Source organism: Acartia tonsa, chromosome 4, assembly GCF_053477335.1.
Source record: "Acartia tonsa isolate MP-2025a chromosome 4, ASM5347733v1, whole genome shotgun sequence".
Classification (NCBI taxonomy): domain Eukaryota; kingdom Metazoa; phylum Arthropoda; class Copepoda; order Calanoida; family Acartiidae; genus Acartia; species Acartia tonsa.
In genome coordinates, this window is record NC_137263.1 from 22,187,463 (window position 1) to 22,207,960 (window position 20,498).

At 30.6% G+C, this 20,498-nt stretch overlaps 1 protein-coding gene across 1 annotated transcript in view; it reads left to right on the top strand.

Moving 5' to 3' along the window:
• Window positions 1-1,873: 1,873 nt before the first annotated feature.
• LOC145316446 (uncharacterized) overlaps window positions 1,874-20,498 on the top strand; it is a 29,058-nt gene continuing 10,433 nt past the window's right edge. The window contains exons 1-2 of the mRNA XM_080156942.1: window positions 1,874-2,558; window positions 17,010-17,226. Of these exons, the coding sequence (XP_080013068.1) occupies window positions 2,520-2,558; window positions 17,010-17,226 (256 nt within the window). The 5' untranslated portion in view covers window positions 1,874-2,519. The remainder of the gene's footprint in view (window positions 2,559-17,009; window positions 17,227-20,498) is intronic.

Consider the following 20,498-nt stretch of genomic DNA (forward strand, 5'->3'; position numbering starts at 1 on the left):
GAGGTTTTTTGTACATAAAATTTTTATATCTTATACAAAGATGTAAGAATTAAGCTAGATTGTACAATTTACACATGGATTAATATGAGAAACCATAGAAAATATTGTTTTGTAACATATTAAGATTAAGGGAAAAATATGCTAAGCATAATATGATCAAGTAAGAAGAATAGATAAGTACATAATTAAACAAGGATGACATTATCCAAAATCTCTAAAACTGAGGACACTCAAAGATTACACATTTATACACGAATCTAAAGGGATAAGACAATGGCCGATATATTGATGTATCCCAAGGATGATTCACAAAGTTACCAGTTCAGTAGACTACAATTAGTGTTTGAAACGTTTGGACACTCAATTACATGAACCAACCAATCAAAATTCAATAAAAGTAATCAAGGTTGTTAAGCCAACGAAAAATAATACGTTATTATAAGACTTTGGGGACTAGTGTAATAAACAGCCAAATGTCCCCTCCCTCCATTGATAGAAACAAGGATGACATTATCCAGAAGCTTCTAAAACTAGGGACACTCAAGAATGACATCTTTATACCTTTACAGGAATACAAAATCAATTGCAATCGTAGCCAAAAAATTAGCAACTCTCAAAAACTGCAGACAGTAGAAACATTAGGTTTTTTAATTTTTAATTTTATTTTGTCAGTAATGTGTAAAAATGGTAAATATTACTAAAATTAGATAGATATGAAACTCAAAGTTTAGAATTAATTTACTTTATTTTTGTATCAAATTCGGTGTTTCTTTCAAAGACATTAATTTTTGACGGGGCAAAAACTATTCTAGATGACCGTTAATTTTCATATTTTATAATAAGATTTCGTGTGACAGCCCCAAATGATACCCAAAATGTCAAAAAATTCAACTTTTTGCTACTTACGCCCTGAAGAAATTCAAAGTTTTTTTTCCTCAAGAAATATCCCCTCTCCGTCTTAGGGGTTGGAAATAAGGGGACCAGGAGAATAAAAAGAAGTTATTAGTTAAAGTGGAAGGTCCAAAGGGTATAAAAAAAGATAAAAAAAGAGTAGTGTAATAAAAAAGGAGTATCCAAAATCTAAAAAGGTATAGGAGATGTCTCCGATCTTGATCTTGTTGGGGATTCAATGCGACAGCTTCCCCATTGGATGATGGTGTAAAAACTTTTGTAAGCCGGCACCGCCAATTTTCCCCTTCCTTTTTTCCACTCCTTTTTGCCGTTTATTACCCGACCCTTTTTTGGTCGTACTTCTTGCCAAATCTCCACCGTGCCTACCGCCATTGAATTCAAGGGTTGCAAAGAATATTTGATTTGTGCAAAAAAATATTTTTAAAAAAACATAACTCTAAAATAACACAGTATATTTTTGGTTGAATACTGTAAAATTTTGGACAATTTTTCGTATTTTTAAAGTAAGAAATAAAATATGATAAAAAATGTAGTTTTTACCCTTTCTATCCATCCCAAATAGGCAAAAACGTGCAGGGCCAAATGTCGGAAGACTGTGGAGTAGTGTAGAGAAAAAAGAGAGGGTAGCCCCGTAAATGCAAGCACCCCGTGTCTCCGCATTTCTTATATCTGTCGGCTAGATGCGCCACCATACACCGTCACTCTGCAACACAATTACTCGGCCATTACTCACTCATGAAAGGGAAGAGGGGGGAATAAAGAAGTATGGAAAAAGAAGCACATTTCTTTCCCAATCTGCACCGTTTTTTCTATGACTTCTCCCCCGCATTTCTTCTGGCCGAAACTCCCCTCCCCTTCGCTGATATTTTGCTGTCCCGGCTGCCCTTGTGCCTATATCCGCCAAAAAGTGTGTAAAGTAAGTGTGCAGCCCAAACTGCGAAAGAAGAGATATTCACTTGATGTTTTGTACTGGTGGCACCACCACCACTTCAATCCAGAAGCCAGGGCAAGAAAGAATCTGTATCTGTACCCTGTGGCAGCCTAGCTACCCTTCCTCTACAGATACATCCATGTACAGCACAACAGTACATCCTTCTTTACCTGTAAAAATAACAAACTAAATTGTGACTTATTCATTAAGAATGATAACAAAAAATCTACCATCAAAGACTTAAAGCAACAGCCGTTCTGGAAATCTAAATGACCAAGTCATGTTTGATTATCAAGGATTATGTTAACAATAACATCAAGTGATAATTCTGTATGAAAGTGATCATATAGTGATCTAAAATAAGGAGAAAAGTCGTTTCCCAAGACTCTAAATTACGGGAATATTGTAATTTGTTGGCATTTGATGCCGTTAATAACATCAAGTTTTACATAAAATAAAACTCTAAAACAAAAACTGAGTGAAGCTTTGAGCAATAAAGTAATTGTTGTACCTCGACCCCATATAAAGGATACAATTTTTTGCCATATAGTGGCGTTAAAAAGAAGCACAACCTGTTATTTATTAGTGTGCCAGTGTGTTTATATTATATTAAAGTGATTTTATCAATCCTTTTTTATTATTCCTGAAAGAATATTTGATATTTTGAAGGATCAAGATGGCCATGGGCATAGATTATTACTCATATCCAACTCATGTAGGTTTATTTTATATTTTTTTTATAAAGGTTAAATATTATTCGCGGATTTTTAGATTTATAATTCCCATCTATTCTATACTATAAAGTAGTTAGGTTTTTTTTTGTTTGAAGGTACGGGTTTCGGAAATTACATGTCCAATTTTGTTGTACTTTCGAGGGCAGCTTTATAATTATTTAGGAGTGGTTTTATACTAGTTTCCTGACCTTCCTAGATCTCCCTTGGATGCTGGGGACGAAGCTACATGTTTCTTAAAATGGCATTTTCATGGTTCTTAAATTAATCATTTACTCATGTACTTAAATAAGATCATGAAATTGACTTTCATATTAAATTTAAAAGTATTGCTCGATTGATTAAGTTAAAGCCATAAAAAATCAATCCTTTTACTACATTTTCTTGGCCAAAAAGCTTTATGTATTGGTTTAATGAGATCATAAATTGAGGTTTCTTAATCAGAATTTTTATCCTTAGACTTATTGCTCAATTAAACTTACTTTAACTTGTTATAAATCAATCCTTAACATCATAATTTCTTTTCCAGTATTGCTTCGAAACCGATTAATATCCGCTGGATTATAACCGGTTTTCAGACATACTGAAAACTCATGTATAGCATCGTATTACAGACAATTTTCCACGAATATTAAATTAAAAATTTTAAGATTTAAACTACTTTTGTTAGCCCCCAGGAGCACGGGGTAAGAGCGTTAAATAACTTTCTATTTAACACACACAATTTGAATTTTATAAATAAATAAAACAAAGATTAGATAAAAAACATCTTCTATCAAATTACCCTATTTATCATGTCTTATGGTAATTACTTTCTTTAAAAATGATATTATAAACGACTATGAAAATGAAGTTTTGAATCTGGATAAATATTATCGAAACAATATATAGTCAAAGGTTTTACTGAAGTCAAGAAGATACAAATAATATTCTATAAGTTCATCATTTATCATCAAAAATAACACAATATCATTACTTTATTCATTTCCTCAAATTAGTTCTAAAAGATATCATTGAATCTATATTTTAATCTTAAAGTTGAATATAATATAGAGATGAAAGACAGCAAAACATAAATTTTCACCAGATTTGTCACTAGGTTATTGTTTTGTTAGATTAAGTTTAAACAAACAAGGATGACAACATCCATAAAAGCGAAGCACTGAAACTGTAGGACAAACGGACATTAACACTTGTATAGTGTCTGAACTGAATAATCAGAATATAAAAGTATAAGATTCGAAGCAAAATTGTAAGTAAATTTGTTGAAAAACTGCTTGATACAGGATAATGTTTATGGACATACTTACATCTTTAGGACTTGATTATAGAGTTGCTTCGCTTAAAATATTGTTCTTTGTTGTCCCAGGAATCAACATACCAAAAATCAGATCAAACGGATAATTAGATCACATAAAAATTTGTTGTTAAAAAAGTAGAAAAATCAACATGTTTAAAATGGACGTACGGACATTCTGGTAATGATTATAGAGTTGCTACGCTTTCTAAATCGTACCTAACTACTACAGTAATCACCATGCAAAGTTTGAAATCGATAGGACAATTCTAACATGCCTAAATTAACGAATAAAAGCTAACTATCTCGGACGGACGTACGGACGGACGGACGTACGGACGGACCGACCCTAATTATAGAAAAGCTTCGCTTTTAAAAATTACTATCGAAATTATTACAATGAAGTTTAAAATTTCAATAAACTTACTTCATATCAATGATATTTTAATGTGAACACTTAGAGAAAGAATGATAAGGGGTAACAGTTATAGTATTATAAACAGCTTTCCGCGGATATAAAAATATACAATTATAAGATTAAAACTAGTTTTATTAGTCCCGAGATGCCGAACTCACAGGCTAACAAAACTTGTTTTAATCTTATGATCGTACATTTCTATATTCATAGAAAACTGGATATAATACTATGCTAAATATAATTTTTCAGTAGAGAACCGGTTTTAATCCAGCGGATATTGATCGGTTTCGAAGTGATACTGGAAAGAATGATAAACTTAACAGTTATAGTATTAAGCTCAATCATGTTCTATCTATTTCACCCACGCGAGGCCTACGCCAATACTTTGAAAGCTGATTAGAAAATAATTCGGCATAATCCTTTTTTTTCAATCTGTTGACCCTAAAACATCCCATATCTTCTTATTTCTAAACTTGATCAAGCTCCCGTAGGGATTTTCTGAGCTTTAGCAAACCTAACCTAATAGAAGCAAAATAAGCTAATATTTCTAAAAATTTTAATTTAGTGGTAATGTTATGGGTGTTTTCTTTAAAATATCGAAGATTTCAAATAAATCTCTGCTTTAAACAGTTTAATTGCCTTGGCTTTTTTTCTTCAAATTTACCATAGTAAAAAAAAATTTCAATTAAGAATAATATAGGGGCTAATAATGGTCAATTAATATCCGATTTAAAAGTAGAAATGTATGATTTTAATAGAATTTTTGAGTCTTAAAGCTTTTTTTCAACAAAATGAATGATTTCTGTCTTTCGTATAAATTAAGATTGCCAAAAAATTGTTCAATACTAGATTTTAAGAATTATTCTGATTATTCTTTATAATTTTTTTTTACCTTTTATAAGATTGTTTTAAAGCTTATTAGAGACTGTGCACCTATCCTCTAGGGTCATTTTAAAAAGGGGGAGAAGGCATCTCAATCAATTAAGTTTATTGTATAAACGGAATAAAAGATTTGGTTAAATTGTTTAATGCAGAAATAAAAGAACATTTCATTTATATTTTAAAATCAATGTATTATTCCTGAAAAATACACAAGATAATATGTTTAATTACTTGGATTAATATTATGTTTACATTAATGATAATTTGCTTGTCGCTTTGCTAAATACAGACGCATCATTTGTGGGATGAGTCAATTGTATTTTTTTGTTGTTTGCCAATAGAACAGTGAATACACTTTTGATAATATCTTGCATGTCATGAAGGCCTACTCACTCACTCACCCAGGCCTTAGTATGCATATACACAGCCTGAAACTAGAAGTACAAACATTTCCTAATGTTTTCTATTTTAAGCTCCTAGCAAAGTAATTAAAAAAAATATGTTTGATAAAAATTCAAAGCTTTTTTATTTTGTTGCTTACATTTCAATGTTAGATGTAAATTCTATAATTATTTTACATGTTCATTTTGATGTAAGAAAAGTCAGAATGTCATTAACAAAATATATTTAACGCCGGTTGTCCAATCAGGGAAACCTCATACAGATTCTGGTAAAGTCTTTATAAATATATCTTTTTTGGGTGAGGGGGGGGGGGGGGAGAGGTACAGGTAGCTTTACCATTTCAAAGAATATTTTTACTCCCCTTTTCCTAAGTTCTACCCCTATAAAATTATGTAAATGATAAATAAGTTAAATGTAAGGGGAGCCTATTACATTCTTTCATAGGTACGAAGCCTTTAGTTTAAAAGATACAAATTTTTAGATGAATAAAATTTTCTGTGGAATATTTAATTTGTTACTCGATGGGATTTATATTGTATCATTCTAGTCATTTTGAAACGTCCTAAAATCAGAAAACTTCAATACTTTTTACAATTTATCTACAGATAGACTTAACATCGGTTAGACAGACAGACTAAACTACACATTTAAATTTCTCAAACATGAACTAAAAAAGACAATTGCTTTTCCTCATTATTTCAAGGGGAGAAGAAAATATTTTTATATCCGCCTTCATCGGTCATACATTACACAAATACAGACCAGGGAAGGAGGGCTGTTTATTACACTAGTCCCCAAAGTTTTATAATAACGTTTTCTCATTCGTTTGCCTAACAACTATGGGAACTTTTATTGAATTATTATTGGTTGATTCATTAGTTAGGTGTCCAAACGGTTCAACCACTGATTTTAATTTGTTTAAGGGGTAATTATGTGTATCATCATTGATGGTGGATATCAATGTATCTGTCATTGTCTTATCCCTTTAGATCCCTGCCAACAGACACCCATACATACATACATACATACATTCGCAATTTTCAAAGATTTTTTGTCCGACTGTTTATTTAAGAACAAGTGCCGAGTGCTTTTTTGCGTTTAAAAAGTGCGAATACAAAATCGCTTAAATAGTGTGCATATAAAGATGCAACAAAGCAAGATTTAAAACTTTTAGAATTTTGACTTTCTACTAAATGAATATAATTGGAAAGTTAATTTAGGAGCGATAGGTCATATTTTTCAAGTAAGATTTCTTATAATTATTTAGGTTAAGTAATTTAAAACAATTCTTAGAGAAAAAAAAAAACTTATTAAAAGGTTACTATAGAGTTTTGATTTATAACACATTCTTTATCACTAACATGATTTACTTATACTTAATTTTTTTTTTAATGTATACAATGATATAATTTTACAACATAAAAGATAATTCTAACGCTCTAAATTTTTTTTTTAAAAACCGAAATTGAGTTAATTTAAAAAAAGTTGTTTGATGATAAAATTAATGCATGTTTAAATATAAATGTTAAAACTAATGAAATTTTATATTAATATTAATGTCTTATATACAAATATCAGATTAATCATTTGATTTTTACTAGCGTGCATCTTATATACAAATAAGGCAAGTTAGTACGTCTGTCAGACTTTTGTCTCACTTTCTCTCTCACACACACATCTATTTTCTTTTCTTTTTAATCTTTAATCAGTAAAAAGTCAATCTTATGACGAGAGTATAAACATGTGGCTTAGCACACAACTACGATCTAAAATTAGTAAAAATCAGTGCTGAGGCAAAAATGTATGTAGATGTATTTACAGAGGAAAATTTGTCGTCATTTTAGTTTGATAATATGGACCTTATTTACTGGTCATTTCTTTCATCCAGTAGGAGGGGAGGGGATATGGTTATCGTTTATTTAGCTAGCTGCGAGAATCTCTTTATCAGAGTACATGAAAATCTGGTGCAATATCCAAGTAATAATATATCAATGTTGAAAAGGAAATGATTAAAGTTTTTTCTTCAATTTTATGAAAAATTAAAACTGCTCCAAATCATTGGATATATTTATCCTTGTTTATATATTTATTGACAAGACAATGAAATATCTGTGCGCAGCAGAGATTAGATAGATCCAGGGATCTAAAGGGATAATGGCCGATAAATTGATGCACATCCTCAATGGTAATACAAAAAATTAATTCTGTAGATTACAATTAGAAGTCGAAACGTTTGGAAACGCAACTTAATGCACCATCCAATCGAAATCCGATAAAAGTGCCTAAACTTGTTAAGCCAACGAATAAGAAAAGGATATTTTAAATCTTCGGGGACTATGTCCCTTTCCTTCCTGAGAGAGTAGATAGATCAGTAACAAACAAAAAATAAAATTTAAAACCAGCTTTTGGGGGAAAAGCATGATGATCACTACGGCACAATTTTTTGCCCCCCGTTCACATTGGAAAAATAATTATTTTTGTGGAGTTTTTTAGTCATGATTAAAAATTAATGACAACGTCCATAGTTGATAAGCAATAAAGAGGGAGGTCATTTTCTAGTAAATCCCGTAAAGGTGTGTGTTATAAGGCCTAAAAATAGTAGTAGAACGATAAGGTGCTCTATATATTTGTATTTCCTATTGAATAGAACAATAGGGAAGAAATTTTTTTTTTTTTTTTTTGATAACCGTACCTGGAATATCTTGAAATTTCTATCAAACGCTTTGTTTGGCTCAAACTGACACAAATAAAAAAAATATAATTATAATAAATCAACCTGTAAAGAATGACTTCTTCCTTTGTTTAATGGTATAGATTGTTCTTAACCTTTACCGTGTACCTATAGAAAACATTATTATTATAATTATATTTTTTTTTAATTTTTGTCAGTTTGAGCCAAACAAAGCGTTTGATAGAAATTTAATATTTTTTTTAGATAATCCAGGTACGGTTATCAAAAAAAAAAAAAAAATTTCCCTATTGTTCTATTCAATAGGGAATACATATATCTAGAGCACCTTATCGTTCTACTACTATTTTTAGGCCTTATAACACACACCTTTACGGGATTTACTAGAAAATGACCTCTCCCTTTGTAAACAAAGCAATATGTATTAAATTTGCGAAATTTCAATATGATCAGACTATCCTTTATTAACATGAAAATGCATATAATCAAAAGTAGCTGACTGTCGCATAGATTTAAGTTGTAGAAAAGCTGTGCTTTGAAAATGTAAAACTAATTACGCATACAAGGAGATGACAGTAGAAAAGAAAATCATTCTTAAAAATTAACTGCGATTGTCATATCCTTTCTAGTTTCAAACTTTTAAAATAATTTATATATTCTATTTTATAATTTTTAAACTCCAAAACGTATCCACAGTGCCTTCCATGATATCTTTTTCTACCCTTTTTTTACAACACAGAAAGCCGGAGTTAAAAAATGAAACAAAAAATGGAGCAAAAACACCTTTTCAAACTTAAATTTAGCCCTTATCAAATGTGTTATTGTGGCTTAAATTAGGACATAAGCTTTAATATACTTTTTTTTTGTATAATTTTTGTTTATTTTATTATTAACTTTTTAAGTTTTGGATAATTTTTTAAATAAAGACAAATATACTTTTAAGTAGTTTAGCAATTAATTTTTTTGCTGAAATGAGAACAGTAAACTTGAATATAGTAAAAAACTATAAAAAAAATTGCATAAAGAGAGAAAGAAACTTGGTTATCAAGTCTTAATAGGTAAAGAATGCGAAGATACTGTAGAGTCCTGACTGCGTAGTTTCTGTGGAATTCTAACTTCTTAGTATGTGTATAGCCTATACTGCATATATACTGTAGAGTCAAGACTGCGTACTTACTGCAGAGTACTGCTTGCGTAGATACTGTAGAGCCTAGACTGCGCATTTTAGGGACTGTGTAGACAATCCTAACGATTATTTGGTGACGCACATACCCTAACTATAGAACTACTTCGCTGAAGCAAAATTAAATCAGAAACGAAATACACTATTAAATGAACAATTAAGACAGACAATTAATTGAAAAGGTGAAAAGATCAAAGATCACACGACATTACTTTTTTTCCTTTTGCATGACATATTTTGGCTACCTGTATTAATTCAGTTTTAATTATCACATTAAAAACGCTGAATAGTAATATAAAATATTTGTGTTATATCTTTCTGGTAGAAGGCAGAGAGAGAGAGTGGGGACAATGGGCTGTTTATTACTCTAATCTCCAAAGTTTTATTCGTTTGCTAAACAACTTTGGAGACTTTTATTGAATTTGATTGGTTGGTATTTTAAGTTAAGTGTTCAAACGTTTCAACCGCTGATTGTAATTTACGGAAGGGGTAATTTTGTGTATAATTATTTAGGATGTACATCAATTTATCGGTCATTGTCTTATCCCATTAGATCCCTGGACTAATGTTCACCCGTCCGTACTGAGCTACTCGATGAGAAATTCATAAATCATCTCTTAAAGCTTGATATATTACAATTACCGATTAGAAAAAAATATTTATTAATTTTTACATCATAACAATTTAGTTGTTATATTTCCAATGTTTTTATTGAGCAGCAATTGTTAATTATACCTAAGTTCTAAAATCTTTTAATTTAATTTTATTTATTTTGCGGTTTTTCTTGCTAAAAGGTAATTGTATTGACAGACTAACGTAGATTTAAATATTTTGTTAAAAGCAGTCCGATGTCCATATATACATAATAGAGGGTCTCAAATCACTGTAATTTTTAAATTCTTTAAATTTCACAAAGGGCAGAGATTCAATGAGAGAATAGACAATGGGCTGTTCATTACAATAGTCCCCAAAGTCTTTATTTGTTGGTTTAACAACTTTGAGGACTTTTGTGAATTTTGATTTATTAAGTTGATTGTTAAAACGTTTCAACCACTAATTTTTAATTTACAGAAGGGGATTAATATGTATCATCAAAGGGGACGTATATCAATTTATCGGTCATTGTCTCATCACTTTAGATCCCTGTAAGAGAATATTTTAAGTAAATACTCTGAAATATGTATAGCTTTGTTCAGTGGCGTGCGCAGAGTTTTGTCAAGGGTGTGTGAAACCTTGAGGTAGATAAAATTTCAATATGAAAGGGGTCATTTACACCCTCCCAAGCACGCCTATGAATTAGTAATTTAAAGTAAAATTACCATTCCTAAGTGTTTTGAAACACTCTATTGCATATTGTATGAAATTGTCTAGAATTGAGAGAAAAAAAACTAGAAGAATGTTCGGAATCTCCCCTTTTTAATTAATCCATTAGGGTCTGTTAAAGGGTAGAAAATGGGAATTTCAAATCTTTAAATGTCTTCATTTTAAAGTCGATGAAGTAGAATAATGTTTTAATTTAGTAATGGATATATCATTACTTGGATGTTGCACCAGATTTTCTTGTACTCTGATAAAGTACTTCTCGCTGCTGGCTAAAATAACGATACCCCCATCCACCCCCTTTAACCTATCCCCTCCCCTCTTGGATGAACGAATTGACCAATAATTGACAACATCTTTTTCCCTGTCAATATATCCACATTTATCCTATATCCATTAATTCAGTCATTCCTTTTAGAATTATTTTGTTTTTTTAAAAATCCATGAAAAAAAACATCATAAAAAATACAAAATTACCTATTGCAAAAAGTTCACAAAAAAATGTAATGCACTTTTTACAAATTATAATTTCATTTTTTTAAATGCAATATTTTTTTGCTCGCTTGAAAATGAAGTCTACATATTATATTTATTTTTATTCTATATCATCATCAATAACGCCGGGCAAAAAATCGTATGATTAATGATACTTTAACTACAGGCCTTATGACGTCGGAGTAATTATGGCAAAAATGATGGAGTCGACACAGTTTCAAACCTCGGAAAAGAAACTTTTTCTTGCGATTTTAAATACACACATATATATTTTTAACATAAATTGCATAATATGCGCTTGAAAAATAGCAAGTTGTTATGCTAATTTTAAATAAATTAAGTGTACGTTGAATGCATCTTTCATGTGTAAGTAACTATGTCCATGTGTGTTAATTCTTTGAAACTGTGTTAACCAACACTCTTGTCTTGTGCTCTCATGAAAAGTGCGCAAAAAATGTTAAGGAAATTGTTGAAATAGTTGGCGCTTTTTTTCTTATAAAGAAAGAAGTTTAGTCATTCATCAAGTACTCTATATAAAGCTCAGGGTGGCCCACAACATTTTAGGCTTTTTAAGAATATTCAAAAATAAAAATAAAAACTTAATTAAATCCATTCGCATTATTTAGGCAATATTATCTTTCGCAGCTAAAAACTAATAATTCTATACAATACACAAACACAGCCAGCTGCCATATATATTAATAGAACAGACTAATAATCGATAGCCGCAGCTAGCAATTGGCGAATAATATCGGCTGCGAAAAGGCAATCGCAGGCGCAATTCATTTCAACCCATGCCAGCCGCCTTATTGTTGGTCTTTTGTAGGCGTTGGTCTTTTGTAGTGTTGGTCTTTTGTAGGCGTTGGTCTTTTGTAGAACCGACTAGTTGGTCTTTTGTAGGCATTGGTCTTTTGTAGCAACGCCATTTGATATGCCTATGCAGTTGTAGCCATTTAAAAGTTTTAGTCGCCAGTAAGTAAAAAAGGTGTAGCCGCAGTCAATCGCTATAAATGTATTTTCTTAATCAAAGATTAAAGCTTTGGATCGTCTGACAAATTGATATTAACTTTATGTTTTGTTTTTATTGCTTGCAATATGACGATTAAGATACAAATTTATTACATTAATCATTTTTATAAACTTGACAATTTATTAATGTTCACCAAAATTGGATAATTTAGATTTTTTGCAAAATAGAAAGTAGGAATATTTGTGTTTTTTTTTCTTGAAACCCCACACTTTAAGGGAAAATAAGGTGGTATTTTTTTATAGTTTTCTATTAAGTTTATTTCCAAAAAGGGGGGTGTTTCAGTGATCGATAGGTACTTTCAGGTAAAGCTCCAAAAACCAACTTTGTATCAAAGATATTTGGTACAAGCCTATGTGATTTTCTAAAGTAGCCCACCTTTCAATTTAAATCCTTTAAGAATAGAGAACTGATTAGTTTGAAAGCAAGTCAAGTTTGGCAGGCAGGATGGGGACATTAGGCTGTTTATTACACTAGTCCCCAAAGTTTTATGTTAACGTTTTCTTATTCGTTGGCTTAGCAACTCTAGGGACATTTATATAATTTTGATTGGTTGATAAGTTTAGTTGAGTGTCCAAACCTTTATAACCACTAATTGTAATCCATGGAATGGATAACTTTGTGTATCATCATTGGGGATGTACATTATTTTATCCGTCATTGACAAATCCCTTTAGATCCCTGCAAGTTTGGGCAGAGTGTGCAAATCATCTTAATGTTTGGCAGCCCCGATAATAATTGCTTGTGACAGCAGCCATTTAAAAAAAAAGTTGCAGCCGCAGTTTAACCACAGCTTTCAATAATCGTCTTTTAAACCTGAGCTGAGAAATTTGCTAATGACAAGATTTTCTAGGTGTTATTCCTCTCGAAAATACTTAATACTAAGGCAATCTAGCAGGGCTTAGTGATATAAAGTCACCCACAAGAATGGATTTATTATTACTTGGATCTTACGCCAGATTATCATGAACTCTAGAAGCTCACATCCACACCTTTTCCTTCATCCACTTCCCTTCTACTGGATAAACGAACTGATTAATAAATGATGTTATTGTTAGCAACCTAAATTGACGACAATTTTTCCTATGTCATAATATCCACGTATATTCTATATCCATTTAAACAAGGGTTAGAAAAAAAACTAATAACTAGATTCGTAGTGATTCAAAAAAATCATTATCAGCGGTAAAAAAAGACAAAGAAATGTACAATTATTTTTTTAAAACCTCAATATTGTCGCGCTATAAAATGCTTCATTTTTGCGTGATTACTTATTAATGACACCTTTCTGCTTTCTATAATTTACTTTTTCCCCTAATTATGTACACAAAAGTTTTTATTTATTCATAATTGCTCTTTTTAACTTTAGGTTTATTGTCATTTTATTTCATACTACAGTTTTATATTTTAAGATTTTTAGAGCAAAAATATTTTATAGCTTGAAAATCTGTTCATAGAAAAACTGAAAACGTTAGATTTAGAAAAAATACTTATGTGCATGATTTTCAAATTATTAAATACAGAGTTGAATAGAAATAGCGAGAATGGACGTACAGATAAGACACTACTGGCTATAATCTTAGAGTAGCTTAACTTTAGCAAATTTTATTATGATCATATAAATCTATCCTATAAAGGAGGAAGGTTTTTTGTCTCAAGCTTAATATCTCAATAACTACAAAATAAATTGAATCCCTATTTAAAATAAGCTTTATATAGGTCCTATTATAGTTTTAGGCAAATTTTTAATTCTTGGGATTGTTTCATGAAATTTTTAAGCCTCTTTCTGTTCCTGCGAATAGAGATCCCCTAGAAGCTAGGGGCGGAGCCAATAGTCGAACATAAAGTTATAATCAACCTTTCCCTGACGACTCATAGATCATATTTTAAAAAGCTTAGCGTTAAGAAAAATACATTATAATCAATTTAATTTCTTTATAAAATGTTAAAACTAATTGATGGCTACAATACCAACACACAATGACTTAACTACTCCTCTCTGCCCTTTTATCTATGCACATTAAATCTAAATTGTATGTAATTTGCAGAGTTGGATTCTTAAAAATAAATTAATGGTCGCTGCTCGCTGGTGAGGCAAAATTGTTTTTGTGAAAAATCCTCCAAAATCTCATAAAAAATCAAAAAAAAATAAATAAAATCTTATGTTTATGATTTATTTAATTTTTGTAGTTTTTTTATGTGATTTTGGAGGATTTTTCACAATAATAATTTTACCTTACTAGCGAGCAGCGACACTAATTTTTTAAGAATCCACCTCAGGTCTAATCCAAACAATATTTATGTAAAGAGAAGACAAGTGGTGGAGAGTTTAAACTAAAATGAATTTTTGTTATTATTGTAAAAAGCTTTTGGAACAAAAAGTTTTGTTTATTTTTGTAGGATGTCATCTTTGTAAATAACAATGTAATACTTTCTTTATACACTAGCGGATGCGCCCTCACCATTAGGGACATCTTTTAAATATATAAATAATATATAAAATCCAACCCTTGACATTTGTAAATGGAGAAATCAATTTGTTTAGCGGTTAGTGAGATTCTAATGGACAGAATGCAAACCTTAATTTTTAGAATTGGCCCTAAGCTCTCGCTCTTTAAGAGGGGATTATTGGCTGTTTATTACACCCGTCCCCAAAGTTTCATATTCGTTGGCTTAACATGGGGACATCTGTGGATGGGTCAATAACTTGATTGTTCAAACATTTTAACCACTAATTTTGATTTGCATACTGGATAAATTTGTGTATCATCAGTGGAAGTGTATGTATATCAATTTATCGGCCATTGTCTTATCCCTTTAGATCCCTGATAAATTAACTGTTTCAGCATAAAATATTAATAATTCGAATTCATGATATTTTTAAAAAGTGTTATGTGTACAGAATGTTATTTCTACTGATTTTTTTTGTGTCAGTTCTGAATAAAATTACACCATGATAAAATGAGAATTAATTTCTAACTACAATCAAATAAGATAAAGACACCGACACTTGTATTTAAACTTTAAAGATGAAGCTCTTCTCTAACTTTTATTTTTTATAACTTCTCTTCTTATTGCACTGGGTTTATCTATTCATAAAAAAATCTTAGACTTTTATTTTTATTATTTATTTTTGTTATTGTCTTCTTAGATTTCAAAAATTACTTCAACTGAAGTGGAGCAAAATCACAGTTTATGTCCCTCTCCTCCCTCCACTAAAACAAATAGATTGGTTCATTTTTCTTTACTTTGGGGGCCGAAAAGAGAGACAGTCCCTACGCCCCCCCCCCCTGAAAATAGTTTTAACCTTTTCCTAGTCTATTTCAAAGCTTTTCTAAAATATGTCCAGTAGTTTTCGAAATCTTGTTTGACAGACGGACATACACATACACACAATTAGACACACATCAAGCTACTTTAGTATAAAGAATTATTAATTTTTTTTCTTTGGTATATAAATGAACTTGCATTAAAACAAAGAAAATTTCTTCTTTTGATCTTAATGATTAATATTTTTAAAAGAGCTATTATTATTACTTTTTATTTGGTCTTTGCTCTTTATCATCAAGAAAATTATTTCTCTTTATATTTCTTTCATCTAGCATATCTTTATCTTTAGCTCTCTCTTTTGTCTGTTTCTTATTTCAAAATTAATTTTTTTAAATGTTTTCTTTTTTCTTTCTTTTGCTTTTGAGCCTATTTTTCTGTGTCAATATCTTTTCTTTCAATTGCATTAATGGATATATTATTACTTGGATCTTACACCAGATTTTCATGTTTAAAGTGAAAAACGCTAAAAATACGATTTCTCTCTTCCAACCCCTTTACCCCCTCCCCTCCCCTCATAATCGAATAATGAACTGACCAATAAATAAGTACCCTGTTAGCAAGCTATATTGACAACATTTCCCCCCCCTGTCATAGTATCCACGTATATTCTAAATCCATTATTGCAATTTTTTTCTCGCTCTTTTTTTATTTTTATTTTCTCTCTCTCTCTCTATCTTTATATTTTTATCATCCTATTATCGCCATGAGTTATGCTAAAAAATCTGCATTACTGATAATTAAAATATAATAAATAGCAATAAAAAGACAATGAAAATGACAGGTGTTTTAATCATTTATGAAAAGTTATCTAATTTCATAAAAATTTAATCTAACATTTTAAAACAATTAATAGACAAACACTTGATGTTAATATACGATTTTTCTGACATTTTTCCCAAAATGCAAATCTTTTCTGAAAATTTCAAGGCAAACTCTCCAATTAAAGTATTTCATTCGTGCTTAATTGCTCTTCACGTCTTTTTTGATGAGTTAAAAAACAAATACTAAGCAACAACAACAAAAAGATTCATGAAAAAAGTTCTGCAATATAATTGGCATAAACGGTGCTTGCAAATTTTTGAAATTCAAAATTTAAATTTATTTTAATATTATCTGGATAGAATAATTATAGATACAGAATGATTATTTCATTAGTGTGCTGCCACTTTTACCTGAAACGCTGAATCGATATGGTTCTAGTATTGTAGTGAAGCTTTTCATAGGTCCTGGAAATAGCCCCAAGAAAAAATGCCCCCCTTTTTCTTTTCAAAACTAGAATTGAAGGTGGGGGTTCTATTCCCATCCTCAAGTACCCCTAGAGGCCTCTAGGGATGTAACTGCTAGTAACTAAAAAATGAATAACTTTTTTCCTAATTCCTAATTTTATTCTAGAAAACCGGTCTGCCATGGGGCAGTGATACGAAGCCGGGGGCGGGTGGCGCCGGGGCGGCTGGAGGCGGGGGTGGCACCCAAGGCCTCGCCCACTGGATGTCGATGATGGCTGAGCACATGAACCAGGAGTCCGGGGGCTCCTTGCATCCAGCCTACATGTGGCACAATGGTATTGATCAAAAGATGTCATTGTCAGAGCAACAGCTTCTACAGAAAGGTTAGTTAAAAGCTCATGTTATAAATAAAAAACTAATTTAAAATTTCTATTTAGGTCAGGTAAGGTTAGGGTATATTGGGTTCATGGTAGCTCGCAGGGTTTTGACTTTGAATTATTTACTAGCTAAGTATAATCCTATGATATAAAGTAGTAGAGTTTTTGTCTGATCTCGGAAATGCTGGTCTTAATTGATTATACTTATCAGGGAAGCTGTAAAGATGTCTTTGATTGGATTTATGCTATTTTCCTAACCTCTTTTGGCCTCCCCTAGAGGCTAGGGGTAAAGCACCTAGCGGCTTATAAGTCGCTAGATATTTAAAATAAGTAATGGTTATTAAATTATTTGCCATACAATATATTAAATGAAGATAAAATATCCCCCACAAAAAATGTAAAATGTGCATTTTTAATGTACATCAATCATTTTAATAAAGATGCAATTCTGCTGAAGCAATAAAAAAACCTGTACTCACATATTCCGCTAAAAAGATGTTGTTTGGTCGTATTTGTGTGGCTTTTTGTTACATTTTTCAATTTCAATTTAAAATTTTTTGTCCTGGTCAGCGATATCTTTTCTATCAATCTACATTTCTTTGCGCAAAAAGGGAAGCTTCCGTTCTCCTAGCAAAACAAGGAAAAGAGTAATTTGAACACAAAAAAAATCTTAACATTAATTCAATTTATAACTTAAATTAGAAAAAAATACTTAAAAATCTACCCAATTTTTTTTGTTAATATTTTTTTTTTGTTTATATTTTATGACTGTTCTTTTTAAAGGTAATCAATGTTACAGTCTGAAATTTGCAGGGAGGAGGGGGATATTTGGCTGTTTATCACAATAGTTACCAAAGTTTTATATTAATGTTTTATTAGATTAACACCTCTGGGGAGTGGGACTTTTATTGAATTTTGATTGATTGGTTTATTAAAAAAGTTTCAACCACTAATTATAATCTACAAAATGGGATTTTTTTTATCATCTTTGGGGATGTAATAATTATCGGCCATTGTCTTATCCCTTTAAGTCCCTGATAAATTTGTGTGTTATATGATTTCTGGAGATTTGCCAGCTTCTAACTCTTTTTCCATCTGCAAAATCTACACAAATTTCCAATTTTCTCATTAATCTAAACACAACTCAAATTTTTTCTTGTACATTTAGATATTTAAGCTTTCTTTAAAAAAAAAAATTAGGGGAAACTCTTCTTCATTTCATTCATTATCCTTATAATTAATACTTTTTTGCTAAGTTTTAAACATAAAATTTTAAGGAAATATATTTAGTGTAAAATAAATAGAAAAATTTATGAGGCACAAATTTAATCTTTTCATATTCTTTTTTAAACTTAATTATAGTTATTTATCTCATGGTATTATAGACAGCTTTCCGTGGATATTAAAATGAAAAAATATTTTGTGATATTTTTTCATTAATTACCTACGGCTGCGCCACTAGCATCTAAGGGCTCTGTATTCAAAAAGGAAGAAAAAATGCTGCTTAAAAAATTGACTCTGAAAAATGAAAATAGCAGAAAACCTTCATGGGATCTATGTGTAATTGACCTAAAATAGGGAACTCAATTAGTTCAGTAGTTATTTAGATCTTAAGCTTCAGGCAATAAACCCCTACTACTTTATATAATGGGTCTAAAATATATTGGGATATGCCAACAACGTTATGATTTTTACTTGCTTTAAATACCATCAGCAATTTTGCTGGACAAATAAGACCACAAGCAGCGCAGCAACAATAAGCTAACAAATAATAAAATGATAAATGTAAAAATCTAGTTAGTTATAGAGTATCTGTACTGCCAAACAATTTTCCCAAAACCTGAGGTGGGTTCTTAAAAAATCAAGCATCACTGAATCGGCTATGGTAGACAGATCACAAAATTTTATTTTGTACAAATTTATATATAAATTCAAAGAAAAGTGTTATTATCATAAGATTTTATATATTTTTCGTAGATTTCTTGTATGATTTTGGAGGATTTTTACAAATACAGTTTTGGTGATCTGGCTACCATAGCCGATTCAGCAATCCAATTCTTTTAAGAATCCACTTATGGTAAAAAAAACTTTGTGTCCAGGCTTTCCTCACCTGGTTAGAATTATCAATATCTATTTCAAGAATCAAACAACAAAAACTTTCCTCAATTTTTAAAATTTGTTTTCAACCGGATCATGCACTATGAAAAATAAAATAGATAAATCTGAGAAATTATGAAAGATTCATAGTATGGTATTGTATATAATTGTCCGCGGATGGGAAACTGAAAATTTAAGGACTAATTCAGGCCAAAGGCACGATCCTACAAAAAAGGAATAGATCCTATGATTTGATTGGATTTCTCATAAAACTATATTATTTATGATTTTTGCTTTTATATCTATTTATTAATATGAATCTGCATAATCATAATATTTATGAAGAACTTAAAAAACTTTCTTGAAATTATATGCCGAGAAAATAAATGGATATAATCTTGTTTATTCCTTCCACTGTGCATTTTTTTCTGCAAAAAAATCCTCCAGTTTTGATTGGTTGTCCCGTAAAGGAAACTATTTCCACCACCACTAGTTCTTGTCATGGAATTAGTTCACAGCTTTTTCAAGCAGGGATCTAAAGGGATAAGACAATGGCCGATAAATTTATGTACATCCCCATTGATGATAGTACACAAAATTCCCCTTTTCTAGATTAAAATTAGTGAACACTTAACTTAATGAAACAACCAATCAAAATTCACTAAAATTATTATAAAACTTTGGGGACTAGTGTAATAAACAGCCTATTGTCCCTTCTTTTTCTTTGAAATTGTTTCACAGCTCAAGGCATTTGCTGCTGAATGCAAAAGCTTATAGGTTCCACTCTTTCCGATGTTTGTAAAATATTTCGAGTAGCCTCATTTGTACGATGTAAAAAAACAAATGAAAAAAGATTTCCCGGAAGAAGCTCTTCATAGTGCCTATAAAAAAAGACGTCATACAATACAAAAGACCAATGATAGGCCAGTATTTTTGTTCGTTGGATTCGGAGGAAGATTAATTTATTGTTCATTATCCCATTTCTTCCTCTAATATAATTTCTATAATGTAATTATCCTTTTCATTTCAAACATTTCATAATTGTAAAAAATCATACAAAAAAGCAATCGTAGCCGGCAAAGTTACGAATGCAGTGAACAAATTGTTTGCTAATTGCACATTCTTCAGTTATAAACATTTAAAATGCATTTAACTGAACTAAACTGTACTTTTCTTTTGTT